The sequence below is a fragment of the Camelus ferus genome, chromosome 4 (genome assembly GCF_009834535.1).
Source record: "Camelus ferus isolate YT-003-E chromosome 4, BCGSAC_Cfer_1.0, whole genome shotgun sequence".
Taxonomy (NCBI): Eukaryota; Metazoa; Chordata; class Mammalia; order Artiodactyla; family Camelidae; genus Camelus; species Camelus ferus.
This window is the reverse complement of record NC_045699.1, coordinates 5,694,651-5,720,724: the sequence shown is the minus strand read 5'-3', so window position 1 is coordinate 5,720,724 and position 26,074 is coordinate 5,694,651. Positions and strand designations below refer to the sequence as shown.

General features: G+C 47.5%; 1 protein-coding gene across 5 annotated transcripts in view; it reads right to left on the bottom strand.

The window, feature by feature from the left end:
• Positions 1-26,074, bottom strand: part of PTCH1 (patched 1) — a 69,228-nt gene that overhangs the window by 25,782 nt on the left and 17,372 nt on the right. For 4 of the 5 annotated variants that reach the window (XM_032477453.1, XM_032477451.1, XM_032477454.1 and 1 more), the window contains 10 exons: positions 14,477-14,666; positions 11,227-11,296; positions 11,032-11,123; positions 9,441-9,639; positions 9,017-9,138; positions 8,057-8,204; positions 7,132-7,263; positions 6,567-6,722; positions 5,770-5,868; positions 5,037-5,162 (listed from right to left, as the gene is read on the bottom strand). In XM_032477453.1, the coding sequence (XP_032333344.1) occupies positions 5,037-5,162; positions 5,770-5,868; positions 6,567-6,722; positions 7,132-7,263; positions 8,057-8,204; positions 9,017-9,138; positions 9,441-9,639; positions 11,032-11,123; positions 11,227-11,296; positions 14,477-14,666 (1,334 nt within the window). The remainder of the gene's footprint in view (positions 1-5,036; positions 5,163-5,769; positions 5,869-6,566; positions 6,723-7,131; positions 7,264-8,056; positions 8,205-9,016; positions 9,139-9,440; positions 9,640-11,031; positions 11,124-11,226; positions 11,297-14,476; positions 14,667-26,074) is intronic. The other variant, XM_032477452.1, reaches the window with a different exon arrangement.

Below are 26,074 nucleotides of genomic sequence, written 5' to 3'. Positions count from 1 at the left end.
TGCTCTTACACTTAGCAAATTTACGTATAAAGTGGATTGAGTATATCAAAATGGTACCTTGAAAACACGAAATAAAATTTCAAACACGTCCCCCCACCCCAGCTTTTTAATAGGCACATTCCAAATAGCCCCCGGAGTCGCCTGGTTGGGGGAGGGGGCGGGGGTGTGAGCGGAGCGACGTAAAAGGTCAAGGAGAGTTAAAGCAGAAATTCCTGTGTGTGATTCCAGTGTGCAGAATAAGCAAGTACAGATTCAAAAGTCACTCCATAACCTAGAATAAACACGGGCCTACATTCTGTGTTGCTTTGGCAAGTCTCCTGCTGACCTAGTAAAAATTACACAATTGGGCTGTTAACAGGGGAAAGTCAACAGAGGACAGCTGAAAAGGCTCTCCCCTCCAGAAAGGCACAGAAAGAAGCCGCAGGAGGAACAGTGCAACTGGATGCTAAGGAACTAAGAAAACACCAGAATTTTTTTTATTTTTTTTGAAAAATAAAAGCTTTTAGGAGGTTTTTCAAAAAAACTGCTTAGTTTTAAAAAAAAACCTTCTCAAAATGGGTAAACGTCTCAGGGTGAGGAATAAAACCTGAGGACAGCTGGTACCTAACCCTATCAGAGGAGAACCTCGCCAGGGGCTTTTGATAGTAATTGTGAATTCATGCCCAAGCGGAACTACCAAGCCCACCTTTTAGAAAGATGCTTTTCAGTAACTGATTTTCTATCAAGTCTACAAAACCAAAAAGTAACCAAGAGTCTCCTAAAAATGACCTCACCCTTCTCTTCTTAGCCTGCCTTGAAAACCTCATCAATTCAAAATATATGAAACATGTTAATGACCACACAAACATATGTAAGGGACTTCAGAGGCCTGCCTAACAGGCTTATAAACAGATCACTACTTTGACTAGAGGGTTTTTCTAAGAGACAAATACTTGGAAAAGTCAGGGCGCTGTCCTGGGCATGGAAGACACAGAGACAGTTAAGACAAAATCCTGCTCTCAAGGACAGGCACAATCATGGACAAATTACAATTCGTGCTGATAAATGAAAAGTCGTTAAGAGCATGCCAGGGTTGCAGAGGAGGGGGAGCACGCGGTGGGGGGAGTATGTAGGGTGGGAGGGTGGTCGAGGAAGGTTTCTCAGGGGATGGAGCAGACAAAAAAGGACTTTGGGGGGCACGGGGAGGAAGGACGCAACACACAGAGGGAATCTGATAGGTGGTTCCGAGAGGGACACACCCAGCACAGGCCAGGCAGCGCTGCTGGGTTTAAAATTCTGTTGGGGGATGAGAAAGGAGACGGAGTGACGGGAGGTCAGGCAGTTAAATCACACACGATTCACCTGAGTCCTACAGCATCCGGGAGGCAGACGCTAGTGTGCTATTGAGGCTGTTACCTAATAAAGACCCTGCGGTGCAGAGGAAGGTCACCCAGTAAATCAGATTCAACTAGTCCCCAGCCCCACAGGGACCTGGGCCTTCCTGTTAGATCCGGTCACCTCCTGAGGGGACAGACATGGGACACTGGGGCAGGGCTAGGACTTCTGACCAACCAGACCACAGGGAAGAACAGGTCTGATCCTCGAGGATTTTTCCAGGAAAATTTAACCTGGAGGTAGCATCCTTTTGTCTTTCCTTTTTATTACAGTCATGTTTGGAATTCAGGAGTGCCATGCAGACAAGAAACGCTGGGTATCCCGTTTTAAACAGAAGTTCCTGAGGGCGAAGGCAGAGACTATGAAAAGACAAGCCGTGCAGGTGTGTGCAGGCAGCCCAGGTGTTCTGGCCGGAGCAACACTGATGCTCCCTGCAGTGGCAGCTGAAGGTATCTGAGACCAGCCTCGTCCATCAGACAAGGGCGATCGATGGGCCTCCTTCTCGGTCTCTCTGCAGTGGAAACGGAGCAATGAAAGGAGAAACCCAAGGTAGCTTCCCATCAAAACTGACCATCCAACGACTTACTGCATACGCAGGGAGAACATTTTCTGATAACACAGTGGAACTTCAACCTCCCCTAAAATGCACCGAAATGGTAAGAACAAACAGCGAGGATTTCTCAGTAAGGGAGAAATGTCACTGCTAGAGGAAAGAAGGGTTTAAGAAATTGTAAGTAAATCTGAAAAGATGATGGGGATGATCTGGCACCATCAATCAACCCTAAATGCGGTGCTTAAAGGAATGCCCCATTCTCCAGCAAAGCACCTATGGGTGGCCCCATGGAGACACCTGCAGGGCAGAGGGGAACCGGCCCCGGCCAGAGGGGCCCTCGTCTAAACCCTCTCGCCATCTGTAACAATAAAGCATTCTGTTCTGGGAGTTTCTATTGACGAACAAGTACCATTCAGTTACCAGCAAAGCCTCAGTGCAGGGCACTGGTTCTCCAAGAATCACAGACAGTGCCACTGCTTTCTGGTATAGAGTGGCATTTGGACAGAGGGATGAAGATCGACAAGGAGGTCTAAGACAGTTTCTCTGGGGAAAAAAATTTCTAATTATTTTGGTAAGGGTACAAAATTGGAAAAGCTCCCCAGGGGAAAATTCTAAAGTCACGTGGGTTTATTACTGGACAGAACAACTTTGGACATGTCCATTTTTATGCTTAATCTGTAACATCCTGAAAAGCGCAAACACAAATGACTACTCGAAGCTACCACTTAACACAGTTCACCAAAGGGAAGAGAAGCTACGAAACGGTCAATTTCGAATGTCAATACATTTAAAAGGGAACCAAGTGTCAAATTTCTGATGGCTGCTGCAAAAATCATGGCATGCCCTTTAAAAAAAAACCAAAACAACTTCCTTTCATTTTTTGGTTTTGTTTATTTGATAGAGTTGAGCCAGTGTCATGGGAAGCCATTCTTTCATAAATGAGGACTCCTAGAAGCTGTTGATGCAATGTTCTAAAGTGATAACTCTAGTGCTTTAGGATAGAAATGCAAAACCAATAATATTCATCTCATCTCAGTCAGATGCTTACCTTGGGAGAATTTAGTGTCCTGGATTTTCTAAAAGGCGTAAGGAAAACTCATGGAGCTTTTCAGACCACCACACCGTGGGATATCATTAAAGGGGGGTATGCCTTGATGCCTCACCAGAGTGTACTGAGAGGGGAGGGGAGAAAATGAGAGAGAGGGGCAAGAAGAAAAGAAGGGGCGTGAGGCAGAGCAGGTGAAGAACAGCGAGGGGAACGGCAGGCAGAGAAGGAGACAGGCAGGAGGGAGGGTCCCGCTGTTAAAAGGCAACTTCCCGACACCGGACTCTGCCGTGCGTGAGGCAAGAGCAGGTACCCAAGGCTGCCGCGCACACGCCAGCCTGTGCAGAAGGCGCTGTAAGACGGTAGCTGTGGCCACAAACTAGTGAGCATCTTTATCTTCCACGTTACTGAGCCGTTACGATACATTTTCATTTTCTTTGAACTTCGGCCCCACTTTCAGATTTAAAATTATTTATTTATCCCCTCACTATTTCTATTTCTATTATATACATATTTGCAATAAAATGAGAAAATCTTCTTCTAGTATTTTTCTTTTCGGGGGGGACGACTGGTGGTTGTAGCGATGCACACAAAATCTAAACAGCAAACAAGTCTGGTGTCCCAAACACAGCAGGATCAGTAGTTACTCAGGGTTTTATCGGTAATTAGTGAAACGAGATTCATCTATGAAGGCTGAAAAGGAGCTGAACATATATTGACAAAAATATAAATAGAAACCTAATCTATGATTAGTCAGTTTCTCTTCCTGGTCATAACCCTTAGCACGTTTTGGTGATCAAAGGGAGTAAAGCATATGAAAAAGCTGAATGTAGTAACTGTTTAAAAAATGGTTTCCTTTAAAAAGGAATTGGCCATCTCATGAATTACCATGACACCGTCAGAGAGGAAGGAAGAAAACGGGAAGCCTTCCTCTTTCTTGGAAAACAGCTGAAGCTTCAAAATTTGAATTTAATTCATAAAACCTCAATAATAATATCCTTGAGATATCCAAACCCTAAACCATTGCAGGCTTAGGAAGGCCACGCCTTTAACTGGTCAAGCAGCCTTCTCCATCTGCGGCGACGACCAATGTCAGGATTCCTGTGAGTTTCAAGCATCGGGACAGCAATGCCAGGACTTCACACCAAGCGCAGGACGGACCCCGGCTGCATCCCCAGTTTAGGGAGCTCGCCATGACTATGTTCACATAAGCCGGCTCTTTGTTTGGAAAAATGTCTCCGTGGCCTCTAGGTGTGAAAGGGCCCGGTTTGCAAGGAGACAGCAGAGCAATGAGGAACCGCATTGCTCTGAGTAAGAAACAGAAAGGAATTCTTGAGTTTTCCTGGGCAGCTTCAGAGTGGAGTTGGGAACCAAAAGGAAAGAGAGGAGGGGACAGGAGAGACGGACCAAGGAAGGAGAGGTGACAAGCCAGGGCAGCCAAGGGACCACTGTGGGCAGAGGTTGGCCAACAGCTCCTCACACAGTGGTGCCCAACGCTCAGTTTAAGTTATCGCCCAGCTGGGGCTACACTGCAACTGCATCCTGCTGTCAGAGAAGCCTGCTCGCTCTCTCCACAAATGCCTTGTGCAGGGGCTGCTTTAGGGGAGTCAAGAGAGGGTGGCCAGCAGGGGAGGGGAGGAGAGGGGAGGAGACACAGAAACAGAGTGGGGTTTGGAAGCAGGATGGCCAAGCGCTGGCCGCACCATGGACCAACCCAAAGGCCTCGTGATTACCTGGGGCCGGTGCTGACTAGCATCCCACATGGAATGGCCCTGGTACCACCTCAGTTTAACTATAAAGGAGAGCGCCATGCCCGCAGGCACGGGGCCATGAGGACACCCAGGCCACAGGCTTCCGGGCTAGAGGGCTTGAAAGGAAACAAAGAGCCCTAGAACTTTTTCAGAGGAAGTATCAGGGTTATTGCTTAAAGCAGCCCCATCCAGAAGAGAGAGTCCCAAATGCGGGCGTGCGGTGGGCCCGTGCGCACAGCAGAGGAGGGAAGCAGACCCGGGGGGCCCGCTGTCAGTGCAGGGCTCACAGGTCCCCTCCGACTCAGTCACCCACCTGGAGGGAGAAGGCCCGCAGGGCGGGGATCGGGATCAGCGCGGCCATAAAGAAGGCTGTGACGTTGCTGATGGATGTGAGCGCCACGCTGGCCCCCGTGCGCTTGAGACACTCTCCGGTCCTGTCCTGAGGACGAGAAACCACAGTGCTGAGAGCTACAGAGCACGGAGCGCGGGGACAGTGCACGGACGCGGCGGTGCACAGTGCTGCCGTCGGGGAACAAGCAAGGACCACCTCTGGCTTTCCCGCCAGCACCAACGTGGAAAACGTTCTCAGTGCTATCTACACAGTCACGTGTGGTTCACGGTTATTAGTATCCAAAGCACAAAGCTGCACAGTGATGATTTAAGTAAAAAAAAAATTTTTTTAATTTTCTTTTATTTGGACTAGGGATTGAACCTAGGACCTCGTGCATGCTAAGCACGTGCTCTACCACTGAGCTCTACCCACACCCCATAAGTAAAGGTTTAATATGATTAAAAAGGGGCAATGGGAAATGAAGACAAAGTGTTTAAAAAAAAAAAAAAACCCCAAAGAAACAAATACGAACTTTGGAGAAAGTGTCCTGAGATGCTTCTTACTTACTTTACTTGTTCAGAGCTAGTAACCTGTCATCTAACTTGGGACTGAAATATTGACTTGGGCCAGACTGAGGAAAATGGAAGGCCAAACACTCAGGAGCAAAAGGGGCTTCTGCTGTCCCCAAAGCTTCCCTCTTCTGTCTTTCTATTACCTCAAAAGGGATTCTTTTATTCTGTCCTGTTTCACTGAATGCGTGTGCCAGAAGGAAAACATCGTCCACACCAACGCCAAGAGCAAGAAATGGCAAAACCTGCAGTGAAAACAGGGGACAGTGAGCGGTGATGTTAGACCCACGAGGGCCAACTCTGATCATTCTAAAGCTATTTACAACGTTGCCGCCAGCACCCCCGGTAGCCACCCGAAGGACAGCTTACATGAACTCATGAGAAGAGCTTAGTTTTATCTGACAGTTAAATCCCCAGAGCCTAGCAGTTTTAGCTCACAGTAGATCTAGTATGTTGCTATGTCTAAGCTCCATGCGCAATAATTTTTTTTTTAAGTTAATACATATAAGGAATCTAACTCATCTACAAGCAGTGGTTCTCAGAGCGTGATTCTTAGAGCAGCATTGCTGGGAGCTGGCTAGAAATGCAGATTCTCCACCCCGACCCCAGATGGACTGCTGCAGAAGCTCTGGGGATGGGGCCCAGCAATTAAAAAGTTTGCAGAAGCCCTCCAAGTGATGCTCAGGGTTGAGAACCACCGCTCTCCTAAATCGTCTAAACGCCACTGATAAATGGAGCATCTCTGCCTAGTCAACAGGCCCATTCAGACCTGCCCACCGTCCAGTGGTCCATTTAGAGACAGCACTCCCCTGAGGAATGCGGTATCCTAGTGGAAAGGACTGGAAGACCCTTTGGGAGACATGGACACACAGGAGGCTGGTGGGGCCGAGCCTCGGAGAGGGGTGTTTGTCAACGAACAGGGGACGGGTGGCTCCTTTAGTACCTGAGTTGTTGCAGCGTTAAAGGAAATCCCGATCAACGAGCACAGGCCCAATCCTGCAGCCACTGACAGTGCAACCAACAGGACGCCCGCCAGCCCCACGGCGCCCTGGGACCTGGAGCAGTCCCAGCGCAGCATGGTTAAACAGGCATAGGCAAGCTGCAAGCAGAACAGTGGGGGGGGGGGGCGGGGGGTGACGGGGAATTGGAGGAGGGGGTGGGGGAGGGGAGACACAAAACAAAAGCCAAACATTAGAATGTGTAAGGATTCTAATGTTTTCCCCCACCCATCACCCCAGATCAAAGGGTAGAACTTATTAAATCCAACAACAACAAAAATTTACACTACAAGACATCACACGAGATGATACGAGTCAAAGGTGGGCGAACCGCAAATGGGAATCAATGCTTTCACACGACCACTTTTTAAACCGTTATGAAGCCGAGCTCTCTCTGTCTTGGATGCACGTGTGCGTTAAGAGCAGTTAAAAAGCAGGAGCGGTCATGGAAAGGCAAAAACCGAAAAAAACGAAACGAAACACCCCGAGGAGAACCGAACGGACTGTTACCATCAGCAAGTAGCCGCTGGCCACGCGGATGACGCTGACGTCGGAGAAGGACTTGAGGATGTCGTCCAGGGTCGTCGTGGTAAAGGAAAGCACCTTCTGAGTGGAGTTCTGAGCGACGCTCTGGTGGACCACCTGCGGTCACAGCGCACAGACAGATCCCAGGTGGGATTAAAGCTACAAGGAGCTTCGCTATCCCAGCCCGGGGTGGCGTGTCCCCTCTGCCCACCCCCACTTTTCTCCCCTACACGATTCAGGTCTGAACTTGGACCAACACTGAACTACCCTGGGCCTGGGACGATGACGTCTACTGCTAACCAAGCGAGACTGCGGCGTGGCGCTGCGCTGCCCTGGGGTAACTGAAGTTTGCTCCAAAGACGGCTACTCCCGTCTCCGAAACTCCACGACTGGTTTGCAGGCCATCAGTTCCCCCCCAAGTCCCAAACAACCCATGCTTACGGCATGCCTCCCCCCTTCATTTGCTGCCACTTTTAAAAGGTCGCAGGCAGCTCAGCAGAGGTCACTGCTTGGGAAACAAAGGCCAGCTTCTGTCACATGACCTAACCGAGGGGACTGCAGCTGTGAGCAGACTCCAGGCCTTGCTAATGTTTTCCAGACACCTTTTCTTGCTAACCAAGTGTTTTTTTGTTTTTTTTTTTCCCCCAAACACTATTATGCCTTAGTGCTGGAGTTCACAACTGGTGACTCAAAACGTTTTAGGCCATCCCAATTAGAATTAGCATCACCCAGATAGTATGATTTTCAAGAGGAGAAAGTTTTCATGCCACCAAGTTCCCAGAATTATGATCCATTCTAAAATAAGTTCTAATGAGAAGAAAAAGTTTTAATTAAAACGTGAAAATGACGCATTTAGTGACTAAGGGGTTTGGACCCACATTCAGAGGGCATCAAGACACTGGCCATTTACCTCCACGTATGTCCTCTGCCAGGCCTCCAGGATGGCTGCAGCCTTGTCCTCGTTCCAGGTGATGTGCGAGACATACTCATACCCCTTGAAGTGTTCGTACATTTGCTTGGGAGTCATTAACTGAAACATGGTCTGCAAGGCGTGGGCACTGTGATGGGGCGGAAAAGGCACCCCATTCAGCATCCCCAGGAAGCAGCTCTCACCGCGCGACACCCCCACCGAGCGCCCCGGCTCACCCGCAGCCATTCTGCCCTCTGCGCGCACAGGTTTCCATTAAAATGAGACCTGGATGGCTATTTTATTTAATAGATTGATGTACCATATTAAAGGTGTAACCTTACAAACCTTTTACAGATATACCCCCAAATTAAATTAATAGGCAATTTCCTTTCTCAGCTTCCATTCAACAAAACAGGAAGGGGAGAGAAGCAGATAGCTTGACCAGATACGCCGGGCTCAGCACCGCACACTGGCTGGTGCAGAAATCCCAGACGACGGCCCTCCCGAGGGAGCAACCGCAGACGGAGTGCCTGACACTTGACAGAGCGGAGTCCGCAAGCGCACAGAGGAGAATTCTTGTTTAGCCATCAGTCGTTGGTCTTTTTCCTTTAACAGGCTGTGGCGGAGTTGGGCTCACGATCATTTAACTCCACAGGGTATGACCAATGCCTCTTGCCTACTTTATACCTGCCCCGATTTTCTGCACCATGGGCAGATCTTCTAACACCCCAGGGTCACTATCTACAGTCTTGATGAAAATGACTCATCTGCTCTTGAAAAATTCCCCACAAGGTGCTTTTTTGGGGGCTGGTCTGGTCCACTGATATTTTCTAATGTTCCGTGACACCAGACAGCTAGCTTGGAGAACAGTTAAGTATTGACACAAATGCACTTGTAGGTGGATTCTGAGGAAAGCACGGGAACTAGCTGGCTCGCCTCTCCCCCCGCGCGCTGCGTTACCTGACGAGCTTCCCTGTGCTGTTCTTCACCGTGCCACCCACAATCAGCTCCTCCTGCCAGTGCATGTACTTTCTGGATAAGCCATGACATCCACCATTCAAAACAAGGGCCATATCAAGAGGCTGAAATAAAAAGACAGCCACATAATTATAGGAATTAGTAGGCAGGTCACATGCCTTGTTAAAATCCAGTGCATTTAGGGCTTGTTTGTTTCAGGGAGAACATTAATAACAAGGCTAATGAGAGGCGTGCGGCAAATCTTACAGCAAAATTTCGCTCTACGAACACACTTGGTTGCATAGATAAAAAGCGTCACTGAGAATGAAATCTTAAATATGAAAATAACAGAGCTACAAATGGGGGAGAGGGGAGACATCCAGTCCTTCCCGCTGCCCCTCCTGGGGGCACAGAGGGCCGTGCTTACTTTGGTGGCGTTTTTGTTCGGGGCTGTGGCAGGGCAGTCTGGGTCAGCCGGGTTGAGGCAGGGCCGGTCCATGTAGCCATGGCCAACCTCAGCCTTACTCAGCATTTCCTCCCAGCTGTCCACTTGATAGTTTATTTTCTTTAACTCTTCCAGGAATTCCAAAGGGTCAAAGTTTGTCCACTGCAAAGGAGGCTTACCTCTGTGAAAGAAATTAGGAGGCAAGACAATGAAAAAGAGAGGCTCCCAAGCCCTCAGTCAAATAACAAGACTGCACCTCCTGCATCTGGACTGCGTGAGGCTCTCTGGTCATAGCTCTAATTCTGGGATCCTGGCACAAAACAACAAGTGCTCCTTCCCAGGGTCCCTATATGCAAACTAAATCAGCAAAGTAACCCATGAACGAAGATGGCAAGCAGAGAGCTTACAGAGCTTAGAAATTGACAAAGGCACTGAAGAATCTTCACTTGCTGATGGAATGTGTTTAATAGCTAAAAACAAAATTAGCCAATGGGTGCTTCCAAGCAGAAGACTGAGACCCCAAATTAAGTTGTGGGGGGAGAGGAAATCACAATGTCAAATTAGCACTTGCCAGCCTAATAAATGTTTTGTAAATGTCATCAATCAAAATATTTGATCTCCATTACCTTTAATAATCCCATACTTATGAGCTCTCTCTGACAGCCTGGCAGTCAACCCCGCAGGCCCCCTGCTGCCTCTGCCATCACCGCCGTCAAGGCCACTTCCCCCCACACTCACTTTTGAATTTGTGCTGTTGACAGACCAGAAAGGCTTTTGGCTGCCTGTTATGTGGTTCAAACCACACTGTAGCTGCTTAACCAGGCTGAAGTCATTATTCAGAATCTCCCAACCAGAAAACACAAAACCCCTTATTTCCCATCTAAAACTGTACACTGAAGGTCAGGGTATGGCCACCACAAATTGCTTTTGCAGATATGTGCAAGCTAGGACACAAACAATAACCTAAGCACTAACTCTTGCATAATTAACTGAAAATGTCTACACTGATTAACAATTATTCCTTAAATGGTGCAGTGTATATAATATTCAACTGCTAAACAGTGAAGCATCCCCTACCATGGCCTTCAAAGAGAGCGGATTTCCCCTTTAAATGTCATTAATGTGATCCAAAGAAAGGTTTAGCATTTTACTTAACAGGAAGATCTTAAACTCAAAATCTTAGTTTTGACATGTACCCACTAATAAATTCTCTCCTAAAAAAAAAAAAAAAAAAGCTACGCCTACCTAAGTGCTTGGTCTGCAAAACTGCAAACAGTTTTAAAGAGTTAAAAATCACACATACTCTGAAGTAATTTGCATTTATTTGCATATAAATAGGCTGGTAAAAGTGAATGAAATCTAATGATGCCTACAGAACTTTTTTTTGAAAAGAGGAAAAACAGTCTGCTGAAGTGCCCTCTCCTCCAACTATTCACTCAAAAAATGCACATGGAATTTCAATGTTTTTATTTCTTGTTCAAAACTAAAGCAGAATAAACAATGATAAAGTAACATCAGAACCATCCTAGAGTTTAGAAAGCACAGACATCAGAAAACAAGATCACACACTTACAGTAGGTACGCTGTCCCAGATTGTAACTTCGCCCCTTCCCAGAAGCAGTCCAAAGGTGTAATAATTAAACAAGGGTAAAGATATTCTATTATCTGTCAAAAGTTGAAAAGGACAGGCCGTGCATTAGGCTAACGTATACCACAGAGGTGTCTGAAGATTTCTGAAATCTTTTTTGCAAACAGAAAGAAACCATACCTGATCCATGTAACCTGTTTCTGTGATAAGTTCGCCAGATTTATAACACAAATGTTCCAATTTCCACTGCCTGTAGAATAAAGAGCAGAGACAAACATTTCTTATTGTAATAAAGTTGGGAAAGCCGTGCAAAACCAGAGCTACAGAACATATAGAAAGAACTGCAATTTTATCACTTTTAAGTACCTGTCAAGACGCGCAGAGCTCTGCCAAACAGCCTCAACAAGCTTGCTTTAATGAATAGATAATACTCAACTGCAATTAACATGTGGGGTGTTTATGTAAATGAATGCTACCAAAGTACTTGAAAAGTCTTGTTTTCTTAAGTGTTCTCCCAATAATCTTGTTTACACCATTAATCTGCTTTTCTACATACATTAAAGCAACTTCAGGGCAGATCGTTCAGAGCTGAATTATCACAAATTCAGAACAGGTTGGGGCTAAATCAGTAAAGTTTATAATGTAGTAACATATACTCAGGCGGGAAAATGTCACTTTTTTTTTTTTTCTGGCAGAAAACGTCCTTTTTAACAGATAGTGTTCCAAATGAACCTTCCCGCTCTTAACCACAAATGCTGCCAACAACACTGCCAGGTAGACTGCTTTCTCAGTTTACAGTCGTCTCTTCTTGTCCTTGAGAAATTCTATGAAATATGCTGATCAACAATTACCCTGTTATCTATCATTTATTATTACGGAGTTCTGCTATCTCTAGAAGAGGGCTACAGATAAGCCCATGCCTCTGAATGCATTAGAGGTGAGTCTAACTCGAAAAAAGAGGACATTAGGAAAGCGTGGGGATGGGAAACCCAAGAAAACAAAAATTAAAAATTAAAAAATGTCTAAACTGCTCTATTTCATTAGTCTCTTTCTCACTTTTATTAGTCACCCAAAAGAACGTCCTGGACGTTGCCCGCTTCCCTGTGGCACCTTCCGTCCATCCATCCCTCGGCGCCCGGCTGAAATGCTCCCTTTCTGCTAAGCTGCTTCCATCAGTGCTATTGAAAACGCCCCCTTTCTCCGGACCTCTAGAGCACTGCTGGTCTGCTCTCCCTCCCGACCCCGGAGCACCTGCAAGAGGGACCACCTGTGTTTGGTTTTATACACACTTCTCCGTATTGGTGTCTCTCCTCTCCCTAACTAGTCCATCCTGAGAGGAGGCTTCACTTACCACCCACCCATCCGCGCAGCCTTTTAATTCCGTGCAGCACAACACGTACTGTCTAGCAAGGGTAGGTTCTCAGTATGACTTGATCAATTAACTCTTTTTCACACTTGCTTGAGAAGGGCAGGGCTGTGCTTCAGAGAAACCACCGGGCGTGGAGCCAGAAGAGGGCTGGAAACCCGGCTCTACTGTTTAATAACTGGATGAACTTGGACAAATGCCTTAATTAATCTAATTCTCAGTTTTCTCACCTAAAAAAATGAGATGGGTTGAACTCAGGTGTTCTTTCAAGTTCACGCCAATGCATAAAAGTTCTCTGGTCCCATCGCAGTGTTAAGAGTGTGATTTCACTGCACAGATTTTCTCTGTAAGTGTGCAATGACCAGCTAGCCCCCTCAAGGGAGGGTCCCATTCTGTTAAGACTGTGTCAGGCATGCGTACAGTGGCCCAGGGACACCCACTTCCAAGTTCTGTACGGGCCTCCACTTGCAAATTTTGCACAACTGCACTGGGTAGCTGCTCCCCCTACAGAGCTCTTTACGGACTGGGAAGGGAGCGCTGTGCTGGGAAACGCAGAGCTGGGCCCTCCTGCCGTGTTTGCCCGACCAAAGCACACCACCTCGCCTTACGTTTTCCATAGCCCTTTCAGACATACTTATATCCGATCTTATATCTGATCTTGCTCTGGTCACCTCCTGAGGATTACAGCACACACATGATCAGAAACTCGGCTTACTGATGAAGAAACAAGAGTATGTCAAAGATAGGTGACTTGTCGCAGGTCATGCGGGGGCCCTAGGGCTTCTGTCTCCAGCTGGATGGGTCTTAGAGCCAATCCAGTGAAGACCATGCAGAGCGGAGGTGATATTTGCAGGAACAAGTACTGATTTTTGTTTTATTCTCCTCCCTTCATTCTCCCTGACCACTGGATATGTCTACCCTGCCGCTTCCTCACTTCTGTGAAAAAACAATACTCACCGGCCACCCAGTTAAGACGTGTTTGAAAGTCTAGGTTAACGCCAACCCAATGGTCCCCTGAAAATAGGGTTTAGTGATAGTCACCTCAACAGTTCAGGGAGATGACCCAGTTTAAACTCATCAAACCAGAGTCAGTCAGTCAACAAACTCTCTGAGTACCTGCTTGATCTAAGTGCTGGGGTTCAAGAATGGACAAGATGTGGTCCCTGCCCTGAGTAACTGTTTTGGACAGGCAGGGAAAAGGGGCCGATGGGTTCACTGCAGGCCTCCTCCTACGCTTTTACTAATACCCGCAGCAGTGCTAAGTTAGCTACGAAGCCAAAGGGTAATATTTTGTCAAAGTATGTGAATCCACCTTACTCTGCCTACCTGCCCCCAGGAATTCAGCATATTTTGTTGCGTAGCCCCTTATTTTGTTGTGACACATAACCAACTGTCAACACCTATAGTGAATACAAAGTAACAAGAAGTAAGTTTTCCTTATTTTGAGTGAGTTGACTAAAGGCAATTTAAAATGTAACTGTTCCAAAACTCTGGGTTTTTTTTGTGAGTTGACTAAAGGCAATTTAAAATGTAACTGTTCCAAAAGTCTCTTAAGCAATAAAACATCTTCAGAATGGGTGGACAGCCACCCAAATGGCTGCTGGAAGGCTGATACTCATTTGGCTACAGTGCCAAGATAAGTACCAAGAATACATTACAAAGTAATGTAATTCATTTGTTATCAAACTCGAGGACAAATCAACATTTTAAAAAAAAGTCATTTCAGGGGGCAGGGGGCGGGAAAGGACAGACTGGGAGTTCAAAATGTAGAATAGATAAACAAGATTACACTGTATAGCACAGGGAAATATATACAAGATCTTGTGGTAGCTCACAGTGAAAAAAATGTGACAATGAATATATGTATGTTTATGTATAACTGAAAAATTGTGCTCTACACTGGAATCTGACACATTGTAAAATGACTATAACTCAATAAAAAAAATGTTTAAAAAATCATTTCACTAGAAAACGCTCTGAACTAACGTGCCAGGTGTATTTCCAGGGCAACCTTATTTACTAAATCAAGAGGGCCTGACCCAGCGGGCTCTTCCCCCCACTCACCTGTTGTACATGTACACGTGGACCCGGCTGGCCTGGAGCGCCGAGTCCAGGTGCTGCCGGAGCGCTTCTGTGGTCAGGACATTGGCACCTTCTTCCTTGGGAGTCTGAATCATGAGCTGAGGATTAAACATAGCCTCTTCTCCAATCTTCTGGCGGGTATAATTTAATTCACGACTTACTCGTCCACCAACTGACAAACATGTATAGATTTCATTTAGAACAGCAAGATCCCCACAAATTCATGTTCTGTTATCTCGCTAAAAGGGGCAGGATACTCGATACATAAACTCTGGTCATGCAAACGTTATGGCTGACGTTTGAGGGGTAATGTTCACTTTATTATGATTGGCAATGCAGGCATTTCCAATAATAAACATGTAAAAAATACTCACTAAACCCATTAACAATGGTCTTGCCTGTCACACACGCAAACCTAATGCATACGTGCTTCGTGCACCTTCTAACTAACACACCATGTGTACAAAGGGGGAGGGGGAAGGAAAACTTGAGACACCTTTTCCTTGCAGACCAGACCAAATACCCCGCGCTGCTACAATTTCTTTCACTTGTATAAACAATGTGCCCCTGCAGCACATTTCAAGATAAATGGCTTCAATTTACACTCTTCTCCTAAATAATCTGGCTAAGGTAACAAGGAAATGTTTCTCCTTGTTGGAAAAAGAAACAAGGAAAGGTGGCAAATGTGTATTTAGCACAAAACCTGCCAGGAGAAGACAGATAATGTGATTCGTGTCAGATGTGCACCGGGAAAGCCCACTTGAGAGGAAGGAACTCAGCAGCCGTGGCCGTCCTGGGCAGGCCCTGGGACCCGGCTCTCTCAGGCTCACCTGGGCAGCATCCAGGAAACACAGGTGCCAGGTTCTGAGTCGCCTGGGGGCGGCTGCCTGGAAGCTCCCGGGGTTGACCGTGAACCCCCGCCCCAGCTGCTCCAGCAGGCGTGCTGGAAGCCAGCACAGCGAGGCACAAGAGGAGTTAGTAAACACTGCCTTTCTGTCCTCTTCCTCGGGTCCTCAGTTGCATCTCAGTGAGGGTTTTAGAACACGCCAAGCACAGGGTGCTGCGGCTGGCTGGGAGGCAGGGCGGGATGAGCTTCACTTCTCAAGGGGCCAGTGTGGGGATGCGAACTGTGGCACGAGGCCCTGGAGAGGGGGCTCCGATCCAACACGGGGAAAGGGAAGGGCTTCGAGGGAAGGTCTGGAGGGGTAGCAAACAGAGGCTCCTCGAGCACCCTCACAACCCTCCCTCACCACCTCCCTCTACACACACACACACACACACACACACACACACACACACACGCCACTTCCTAAGGCACCATAAGTTGAATGTTTACTGAAAAGCAGGCCTTCAGCTATCTTCCAGAAAGAACCGTCAGTGATCATCTTAGCTTTCCCACGAGGAGAAAGCCTTTTTCTTCAAGTTTAGTATTCAAGGACATAAACATTTGGTTTGAGCAAGTAAATAAGTACTGGGAACGGCGGGTTGTTTAGTTCTCTTGGCATATTTTATAAACAAGGGGGCAGGCTAAAAAGCAAATCATGCCCTCATTAGGAAAACTAGCCCAGAATCACAGACTGGCAGGATCATGGGTGCAAGTTCACGCAGATGGCCAAGGCCACTGTGGAACTCTGTGAGGTGAGGTGGAACGTGTGTGTCTAAGAGAGAAGAGGAAGGGGGAGGGGAGGGGGAGAGGGAGGGAGAGGGAAGGGAAGAGGGAGGGAAATGATCAGTTGGCTATAAAAAGTATTCAGACGCTGCAGAAAACTGTGACAAATGCCCCAGACAATTGCTGAGGAACTTGCAATCAATTTAAAGAAAGACCACAGGAACACAGAGGAAACAACTTGCAACAGCGGATGAATTTACATTATTATAATGCACAGGCCTGCTCAGGACCCTCCACCAAAGCTGCCTGCAGGCAGGGTCTGGCTCCTTCTGGCAGGAATCACAATGCATTATTTCCACCAATCAACTAGTGAACTGAATTATACTCAATGCATATTCTCAAGAGATAGAAAAGCTGTTACAGGCAAAAAAAAAAAAAAAAAAAAAAAAAGAGGGGGGCAATTATTAGGCCACAGGTCACTTCTGAAAAGCTTTTCTCTGGCTATGTGACATCAGTGGCCCACACCTATAAATCATTTTGTATTTCTACCTGCTTCCTGCAGCATTGGCACGGCAAGTGACTTCTCATTCTAACAAAAGCGTACTTCCTTTTACCTTTACTGCAGCTGAAAACTTCAGGTGAATGAAAACCATGAGGTCAAAACCAATACCACCAAAGCGGGACCACAGACCCAACCCTGCCCCACCCTTCCTGCAGAAGCTGCCTGTAACTGCAACCGCTGAAGTGATGACCCGAGACAAGAGTCCACACAAACCCAAAAATCAAATGCAAGGTTCGTGCTCCCGAGAACTTAAAATTACACTCTTCTAGACCAGTCTCAGAACGAGTCGGGTAATTTATCACACGGGTTTCAGAAAGGACACCACTTTCCTACCAGGTATACAACGTACCTCAGGGATTCCACGTCACCTTTAGAATTTTCAAGATGTCTATTTAAATAAATGCATATATCTTAATAAAGCGGTGTATTTGTCATGTCTCAGGAATTGAAAACCTTTTCACTCTCCCATCTCTTTCCTCTAGTGATAAATATGCGTGTTCGGCTAATGTGGCAACCAGTTTCGACCAAGACGACTATCACCACAGGCAGATCTCGCAGCCAGACTTGAAGGACGCTGAATTCTACAGTTTCCTCAACCAGCTCTACTGTAGCCTACTTTGGAGTACTGTTATATTAGACTTACTTTTCCGTATTATGTGGCCATATTTTACTTAATATTTCACCTTTATATAACCAAATATGAATGCTTTTGCAAAACTATTCAGCAGCTTAAAAAAGGTTTGGTTGATATCCACTTTCCTTGACAATGGTTGGGACAGGGCTCACTCGGCCAGCAAGCGGGGGGAGGGGGGCGGGTGCCACGAGCCACGCGATGGGGGATGGGGCCCCGCCGTGGACCAGACAGCTCCCAGAGCCCCGCCGGCCAGTGAAGCAGGTAGGCAATACCCAAGCAGACCTCTCCGGGGCGCCAAAGGCCACGGAGGACATCAAGGTGGTGGTGATGTCACGCAAGTTACCAGCGGTGGGGGTGGGGGTGGAGCACTTCAAATGAAGTTGCCCGGGGAGACCTAAAAGGAAGAAATGTTTATGCTAACTTTGAAGAGCTGAGGGAACAGCATTCTGAGCAGAGGAACCAGCAATGCAGAGCCCTCGGTTTGGCGTGCTGCAGGGAGAGAAGGAAAGCAAGCTCGGCTGGAGCGTGGTGAGACCATAATTATGTCATTCCCTCGGCTGCTCTGGTAGACTCAGCTCCTTCTCAGGTGCGCTTGGGCCACAAACTGCACAGGGTTCACACGGTCTTACCTCAGTATCCACCCAAGGCACACAGGAACAAGCTACCAGAAACACACAGAGCAATTTTATAGACTCACCCGACTTCTGCTACCCTGGCAAAGGCCCATCCTAAGCCACAGCTGAGTGATGGCCCCGAGCTGTTCCTTATCTTGGTGGCTTTCTTACGCGCCAGGGGGAGCCAGGGGGACACGGTGCTCTCAGGAAGCCCCACGGAACCCATTTCAAGTGACTGAAGTTACATGTGTGGTTTGCGGCAATGGTTTGCTCCCTTCCCTTTACCATTTGAGGTCAAAGTCCTTTATTATTTTAAAACCAATCTTATATTCGTGAAATGCTGCACAGTCATTTTTGACTACTGAGCAGAACGACCCATACGATGCAGCATTTGTGATACGGAGGCAGGTATACTGACAGCCACGTGAACAGTCGTGAAGCTGGGTGGGGGTTTATGAACGACCCGCTTCCCTTTTGGGGGGTTTATCTCCATTTCTTGATCTTTCTGCAATGAACATGTATAAAGACTCCCATGTGACAAAAAGAAAAATAGGTAAGCTACTTGATAATCAAGGCATCTGAACTGAAAGCAAATTCAATGCAAAAACATGTATCTCTATCATATCCTGAAGTCCTCTCTTATTTTCTTCCCTCTTCCCAACTCAACAACTTTAACAAAAAAATAACAACCAAGCTTTCTGAACAAGGCTCAGGAAAATTGTTACTCAGGATCCTGGGACACAAAACCACCTTTTACATTTGTGCGGTGCCTCCCATTTGCAAAGCCTGTCACGCTCATTATTCACCTTTTATAAATGTTGTGCTACTTCCCGATTAAGCTGGGGCAGGTTGGACCGAAGGCAATGCGAAAGAAGATCCGAAGACCTGGGTTCTGAGTTCCAGCCTTGCCACTTGAGGCACTGAGATGTGGGATACAGCTGCGCCTCAAGTAACCTTCCCTGTAAAGAGGATTAAAAATCCTACTACTAACCTCATGGGACGGTGTGGGAACTGACAATTATGTGAAATTTCCCAAGCCCTTAACCAGGAGCTGGGCAGGTGTCCATTCATTTATTTGTTTATTCCAGGGCATATATCATCACTCTTACTTTACAGAGCAGGAAACACAGCTGCAGAATTTGGGTGACTTGCCAGTTGATGGAGGCGGAACCAGCCTTTAACCCTGAGTCCAACTGCCTTGCGAGCCTCAGGGGACTCTGAGCATCAGCTGAGAATGAGTCCAGGAGCGCCAAATTCCACACCCCAGACTAGCGTAAGCTCACAGACAGAGCTTTTAGAATGTGCTGAAGTATTACACAGGACAAATAACTGATGGCTTTATTTAAAGGACAACAACCTTGCCTCCCAGATGTTTCACCACCACTGAGGAGACAGCTTTTTTCATAGGACCCCCCCCCCCCCGGCCCCAGGCAGCAGTGGATGGGCCCCATTTTCTTCTGGTCCCCACAGGTACCTGTCTTGGAGGGGGCAGAGAGGTGAGGGCACACAGAGAACAAGCAGCCCTAAGCCTCTTTACCTGCAAATTCTGCCATCTTGTTCTCCAGAAAATGAGGCTTAAACCAATTCTCTGAAAGAGGTGGCGTACGAAGCATCACTTCTGCAAAGAGGTTCTTGATCAAGTTCTGCAGATCCTTTCCTCCCCAAATCAAACCGAGCATAGTTTTCCAAGGTGAAGAGGGGCCATCAGAGGTGGGAAGCCATTCCACTCAGGGGTCCATACCTCTGGGCCAAGGCTATTTCCGTCCACAGCAGACACAAGACATTCCCCTCATGGTGTTCTCCCGCTGTACGGTCCCTCCGCACAGCCTTTCGCACAGAGCTGAATAAACATCTGTGGCATTCATGCAAAAGGCTTTCAGCAAAAGCTTATTGTGGTCCACATCAAGATAATCTGAGGGACCAACCAAAGTTGTTTTTCCCAATAAATTCCCAGTCCTTTCAGGGAGGCACTTACCGCTGCCCACTCACCTCGGCGCACACTCAGTGTGTCAGATGAATAAATGAATGAACAGCCTCCATACAGAGCCTTGGGAACAGGCAGTCATCTGTATAAGATATTAATTCTCCTCAAAGCCTCAAAAAGTCAATCAGTCAAAACAAATGACCCTTTCAGCCTGAAAAGTACCCACTCAGAGTCCAATTAGGAAAATGGGGTCTGTGTATATGCAAGTGGAGCATTTGCATTTGATTAATCCCATGAATTATCTAACAGCCTCTAGAGAGATTTCTTTTCCCCCCTTAGATGCTTCAGGTCTTTCTTTCAATCTTGTGATTAGTTGTGAGGGTGAAAAAGCACAAATCTCTAAAAGGGTGTAACTGCAAAATTATTAGCACCAACTCATTTTCTAAATTGAAAAAAAAAGGAAGATTCAGTAATTCGGGCAATTGGCTGAAAACTCCTGGGCTGTGAGTTTTAGTCAGTCTTCCACTCATCTCTTTTATTCATGACTAGCCAACTGCTGCCTAAGCTTCTGGGCTGTTTTTCCCCTGGTGGGATTGTGCCCTTGGGTGTTGCCATGGGAAAATGCTAGAATCAGACAGCCCAAGGAGAATTTGTCTTCATGAAGTGAACCCAGTGAGATGAAAACCGCAAAAAACAAGAGAAGAGCAGGACAGACACCTCGTGACGCCTCCCCGGGGACCGCGAGGGGAGGGGACCAGGAGGGCCCAGGGCGGCGGAGCAGTGGCTCCGAGCATGCGCCTGCTGGCCCCCACACCAGCTGTTTGTGGTGCCATCTGTTCCCACCCGGGCTGCTTCCTCTGAATGGCTTTCCCTGAAGCCGCCCGCTCGCCCTGTCGGGCACCATCAGGTCAGCCCAGCGCTCTGCCCACACTGGACCTGCTGCCAGCCACAGCTCCCCCGACCTGGTGTTTCTCACAGGGCTACCAGCTCCCAAGATGACACTGCATCTGTCAGGAAGCCCTGTGACCCACCTACGCAAAGCTGACGAGTGAAGTCAGGCCTGCAGACCCCAGGATGTTCCTGGCTTCCAGCAGGACGTGGCAGAGTGGCGCTCGGCCTTACCCCTAACTGCATGCTTGCCCACTGTGAACTGTCCCAGGTCCTACCATAACTTCACCTGATTGCTCGAGTGCTACCAGCAAGCAGCTGCAAACCCCAGTTCTGTCCTCCTGCAGGGCCTGAGCGAGCCCAGGAGGGCCTGACACAGAGCAGCCTGCTCCTCCAGAGGCAACACCAGACCAGGAAGCAGAACCCAGGGACCAGAGACAGCATGTTGTCGTCAGGGTCTAGGTTCCCAGGTAAGGCCTCCTGATGGCTTCATTTAAAAAATAAAAACAGAAAGCAACCCAACAGCAACAAAGTCAAACGCCCGCAAGGCTGCACAGGCTGCGGGCTCGGGCTGCGGGCTCTGGCTGCGGGCTCTCCATCGAGGCATTCAGGCTGCTGCATAACATTAACCCCAGTTCCCTTCTCCCAGCTTCCGTGGAGCTGACATCACCCCTCCACTCTGCACAGTTCTTGCCATTATCTGGCCTGGGCCTCCCCTCACTGGCCTCCGACTTGAGCAGGCCCAGGGAAGGAGACAATGTGGTCCCCGCCTTCGCACGCAGGCTCCCTGGCCCCGGCCCCTGCCCCTGCGGAACTCCATGCTGGCCCGATTTCCCTCCCGCACCGGCCCTTCCCTCTGCCTCCGCGCGGGGAGACGCACGTCACTGGGGGCCACATTCACGATTGTGTGGCCACCAGGATTAGCTGGATTAGGGGCCGACGCATAAGGACCCCCTGGTGCAGTGAGGAAGTTCCATCACCAGGTCAGCGTGGTGTGAACTATATTCTGTCACCATCACCACTCCTCACAGCCACCAACCGAAAAAGTGGGGGTGGGTGGGAGGTGGCAGAAAAAAATGCTTCCAGAGCAAAAGTGCATGAATCCCTTCTAGCAATGGCCACACCCCCATTATGCATTTTGAAGGATGTGAGCCACTGAAGACTGTCCCCTTTCCAAACAAGAATGTGGCACGACTCTTTCCTTATCTCTAAAGAATTTCATGGGTTTGATAGTGGCCATCCATGGAGAGGTAGGCACAGCTGTCACCAAACACAAGGAAACTTCTATTCCAGCCCTTTGCTAAAACCAGTCAAGAAGTTTGGGAAGAGGGTCCAAGTGCCGGAATCCTACTATGGTCCAGGCAAGCTAACAGCTCCACGATGGTCAATTCCCATTCTTCTGACGGACAAGCGGGGGCTCACCCAGGGGAGATTGTCCTGGTGAGCCTGGAGGAAAACAGTGTGGGCAGGAGTCGTGCAGGGAATGAGGAGGCAGGGGGCAGGCAAGAGGATGGGGCGAAAACCAGAAGCACAAACTCCTAACTCCTTTTAAAAATTCACTGACTGCAAGTTTTCCTCCCAGGAAATCCTTTGGCCCATTCACCTCCCCACACCTCCCATCCTGGCCGCCACTCGTGTGGACCCTGCATGAAGGGGAAACACAATCTGTAGAGAGTGTGTGTGAGTGTGTGCAACGTGTGTGTGTTTTACAGAACAGTCCCTCTTGCACAGAACCGGGCTGTTCCATCAAAGCCGTATCTGTTATATTTCTGTCTTTCTCTTCTGTTTGGCGTATTCACCAACAAGAGAAAAGGAGGTAAGCTTTGGCGGCCCTGACCTGCAGCTGGAACACAATACTTTCGCACAGCCCTGCCGACCCCTGACATAAATTTTACACCGCAGCTGGCATTTACACACTCAGCATTACCATATGTATAGCTGCTCGGTGCTAATTATGCTAATCACCTGTCTAACTCGCTGCTGCGAAAAATGGTTGTATTTAGCAGTCCAGTGCCTACCAATGCAGCTTACTGTGTGGCTGAAATGTACATTCAGGCGGCCCTGAATGGCAAGATTTTTCCACGTTGCTGGCTACATTCAGGCCTCAGAAAAATTTATTCAAGTCAACTGGTTTCGGTCCGCAACAAAAAAGTTACGAGAAAAAAGTGAGTGTGTTCTTGCCCTAACATTCTGGATCTGCTTGCAAGCAAAATGATAAATCAATTGGTGTGGGAAACAAAAAGGGAGAGAGATTTCTTTTGGGAGCCATGTGAAACTGTAGCCTATTTAAAAAAAAAAGGGGGGGGGAAGGGTCATCCTATTCCCCAAATCTCTAGAAAGAGCAGTTAATAGATATTTAGCCCTAATCCCAATTCTCTCAAATTGCAAGCTTTGTTTGCAATTAAGCAAAGTATTAAACATGTGCAATTTTTTTTCTGGATTATGTGTGAACTGAAATGATGGTGTCACTTTTTAACTTCTTACAATGCTGTATGAACCTTACGAGGAAAACACCAGGTAAGAGGAAAAAGCATGATTTCTTAGGTAGCTAGGGAGAATTCTGGGTTATTTTACCTTTGAGAAAGCTTCTGTTTAAAAAGACACTGTGATATTTATGTCTAATTTGTGAAGTTTTCTGGTTTCCCCAATAAAGGAGCAAAGGAAATAAGGGAATGGGGGTGGGGAAGATGGGAGAATTCAAAAAAGAAGAAGTTGGGGGGGAGGGGGAGACAGTCAAAAAGCTTACATTTTCCTTAATCTCAGAACTCCTGTTTTTATCATCACTGTTTCTTAAAGTAATTTTCTCAGATCACTGCACAGAATGGATTTGCAAAATCAAGATAATATTATTCCAGGTTGTTTCAACAATTCCCTAAATCCAAACTGAAACTCCATTTCCTCCTAACTCACAAGATACCTCCATATTAATTTTTTAAAACCCCTGAAGCTAGTCATTCTAAGGACTGCTTAATAGTCGATTATTTGGGTGTACAGCAAACTTCCAGGCATTCCAATTGCCTAGAAGTGCCCCCAGCTGGGTCACACACAGCCTACTGGAGGGGCAGCCCAAAGTGCTTAGTTACTGTCTCACCTCCAAAGGACTATCATTAGTGGAATCTTTATTTAAACTGAGAAACTAGGAGCAAACTGGAAGGCCATTTATTTGGCAACAAAATGTGGGCTCCCCTCCAGTGCTACAGAACACCAGCGCAGCTTCGCGATAAATCTGAGGTGTACACACAGAAGGTGTGCTGACTGACCCAGCAGGCTTCCTCAGACACACGAGGGGGCTGTGAAAGATGCTGGCCTCTTCTGGCCTCGCTCCACTCACCTTTCATCTAACTCACAGCGGATGCAAAGGGTGATGCTCACAGTAACTTGAAGATGCCGCTCCCCCCCCCCATTCTGTTCAACATTTTATAAACTTATCTGACCCAATGAAGCAACATTATCCAAGCCACATCTTGCTCTCTTTGGCACGCCAATCCGAGTTACTGCTCTTTGCCAGTCCAAAGTATTAATTCATCTGGGTTTGCGTAGTTCCAAATCTTGACTATGCAGCCAAAAACACAAATGGCAGGACCACTACTGTGCTCGCTGCAGAGCAGAGGGCTTACCCTCCTCACTCCCTCTCAATCGCCCGCTCTTCTTAAATAGGAGATGGACCACCCTGCCTCATGGCACAGAGCAGTGTTTACATTGCAGTACTTGACTGTGTAATACATCTGGCATTTTTGGGCAGGATTCCTGAGCTAGGGGCCAGAAGCCCTTAAGCAATGATTTAAGGGGAAAAAAAAATCACGCATATCGACTTAACAAAGCCCACTCCCAGTGTGTTTTGCTTACTTTCACACATGTTTCATCAACAGCTCAAGACTAGCATGGATGATGAATTGGGGAAGTCTATTGTTTTTCATTTTCTCTCATAATAATAATAATAAAGGTCGTGCTGCAGTGTGGAGACTTCCTTCTCACCAGCCCTGCCTCCAAGGCCAGGGGTAACGTGTTGGGACCCACAGGCAGTGTGGACCGTTTGGGCCAACTCACACCTGGGTTTCTGGATTAGCCTCCACATTATAAATTTCTCCAACAACAAACTTGTCGCTCATTAGCAGGTACCTGACTGCCCACCAACTGATAGTTCCCTTAACACATGACAGCTGTTTTTCCAGCCATGCTCTAAACCCCCAACGCCACAGAATGGTCTCGGTCTTGAAGGGGCTGAGGACAGGATGCACCTCTCTGTACACACGACTCCTAAAAATCTCCACCAAGGGGAAGTCGTTTCTCAGTGGCAGCTGCTTCAGAAGGCTAATGATTTCTGCCAAACCCAAAGATATATGTAGAAAAACTGAGACGTTACAGTGTACTGGGAGGAACAACACCACATCCAATTGAAGAGAGAAAAAAAGACCCTGAGAAGTATGACTATAAAGCACCTAAATGCAGAATTTAGAACGAAGGAATGAGTAATGGAAGCGTTCATGTTTTGATGCCTCTGATGACACCTGTGAAGTCGAGGAAGGCTCCTCCTGAGGAGATCCAAGGAGCTTCCTGCTCCGAGACTACCGCAAAATCAGCAAAGCTGCCTGCTTTCCGGGACGTCAACCAAGATTTCTCATGTGGATGGCCCGTCTAAATGCTGCGGAGAAGGCCAAAGTCTGGATGTGGAAACCTGTTCTCTTCCATCTTTATCCAAGCTCCAAGTTCCCTTTGGTTCTGGTGGGCATCCCACCCAGGGAGAGCCTGAGGTAGAGCACCTGGGCTGGAATGTCACGGTGCACATTCACTGACCATCTCAGAAACGCTATGGGGCCAATTCCCTCCCATATTTCTTATGGCACATTAAGCACAAGGGACTGAGACTGGTTTCGCAGCCCACGTGTCAATGGATTCTAAAGTTACCTCAAAAGCTCATTAAAATGCCATGCTTCTTCAACAGGGGCAGCACACCTTCTGCTGGTAAGAGCCAGCCCGTACCAATCTGAGAACCCCAAGGAGGCAAATGGCACTAGTGCCTTCCCACAGCTGGTTTGAAATAACACATTTTCTAATGCCCTCCTGCCACTTTGTGACTGACCAGATTTACTACCATTTTAGATTTCACATGAGTAACTGCAGAGATCCACTGGGAGCAAATGATCTGGGCAGTTTACAAATAGGTGGGAAGGAAGAAGGGTGACATGAGCAAAGGTAAGGGAGGAGGGAGGAGGAAGAAGAGGTTCTGGGAGCCAATGAGGAGCAAAGGAGATGCCAGTATTAAATTAGAAGCACACAGGTATGGTGATTACTTAGGGATGTCTCACATGGCTGGAATTCCCTTACTTTTTCCCCCCCAGAATAGTGTCA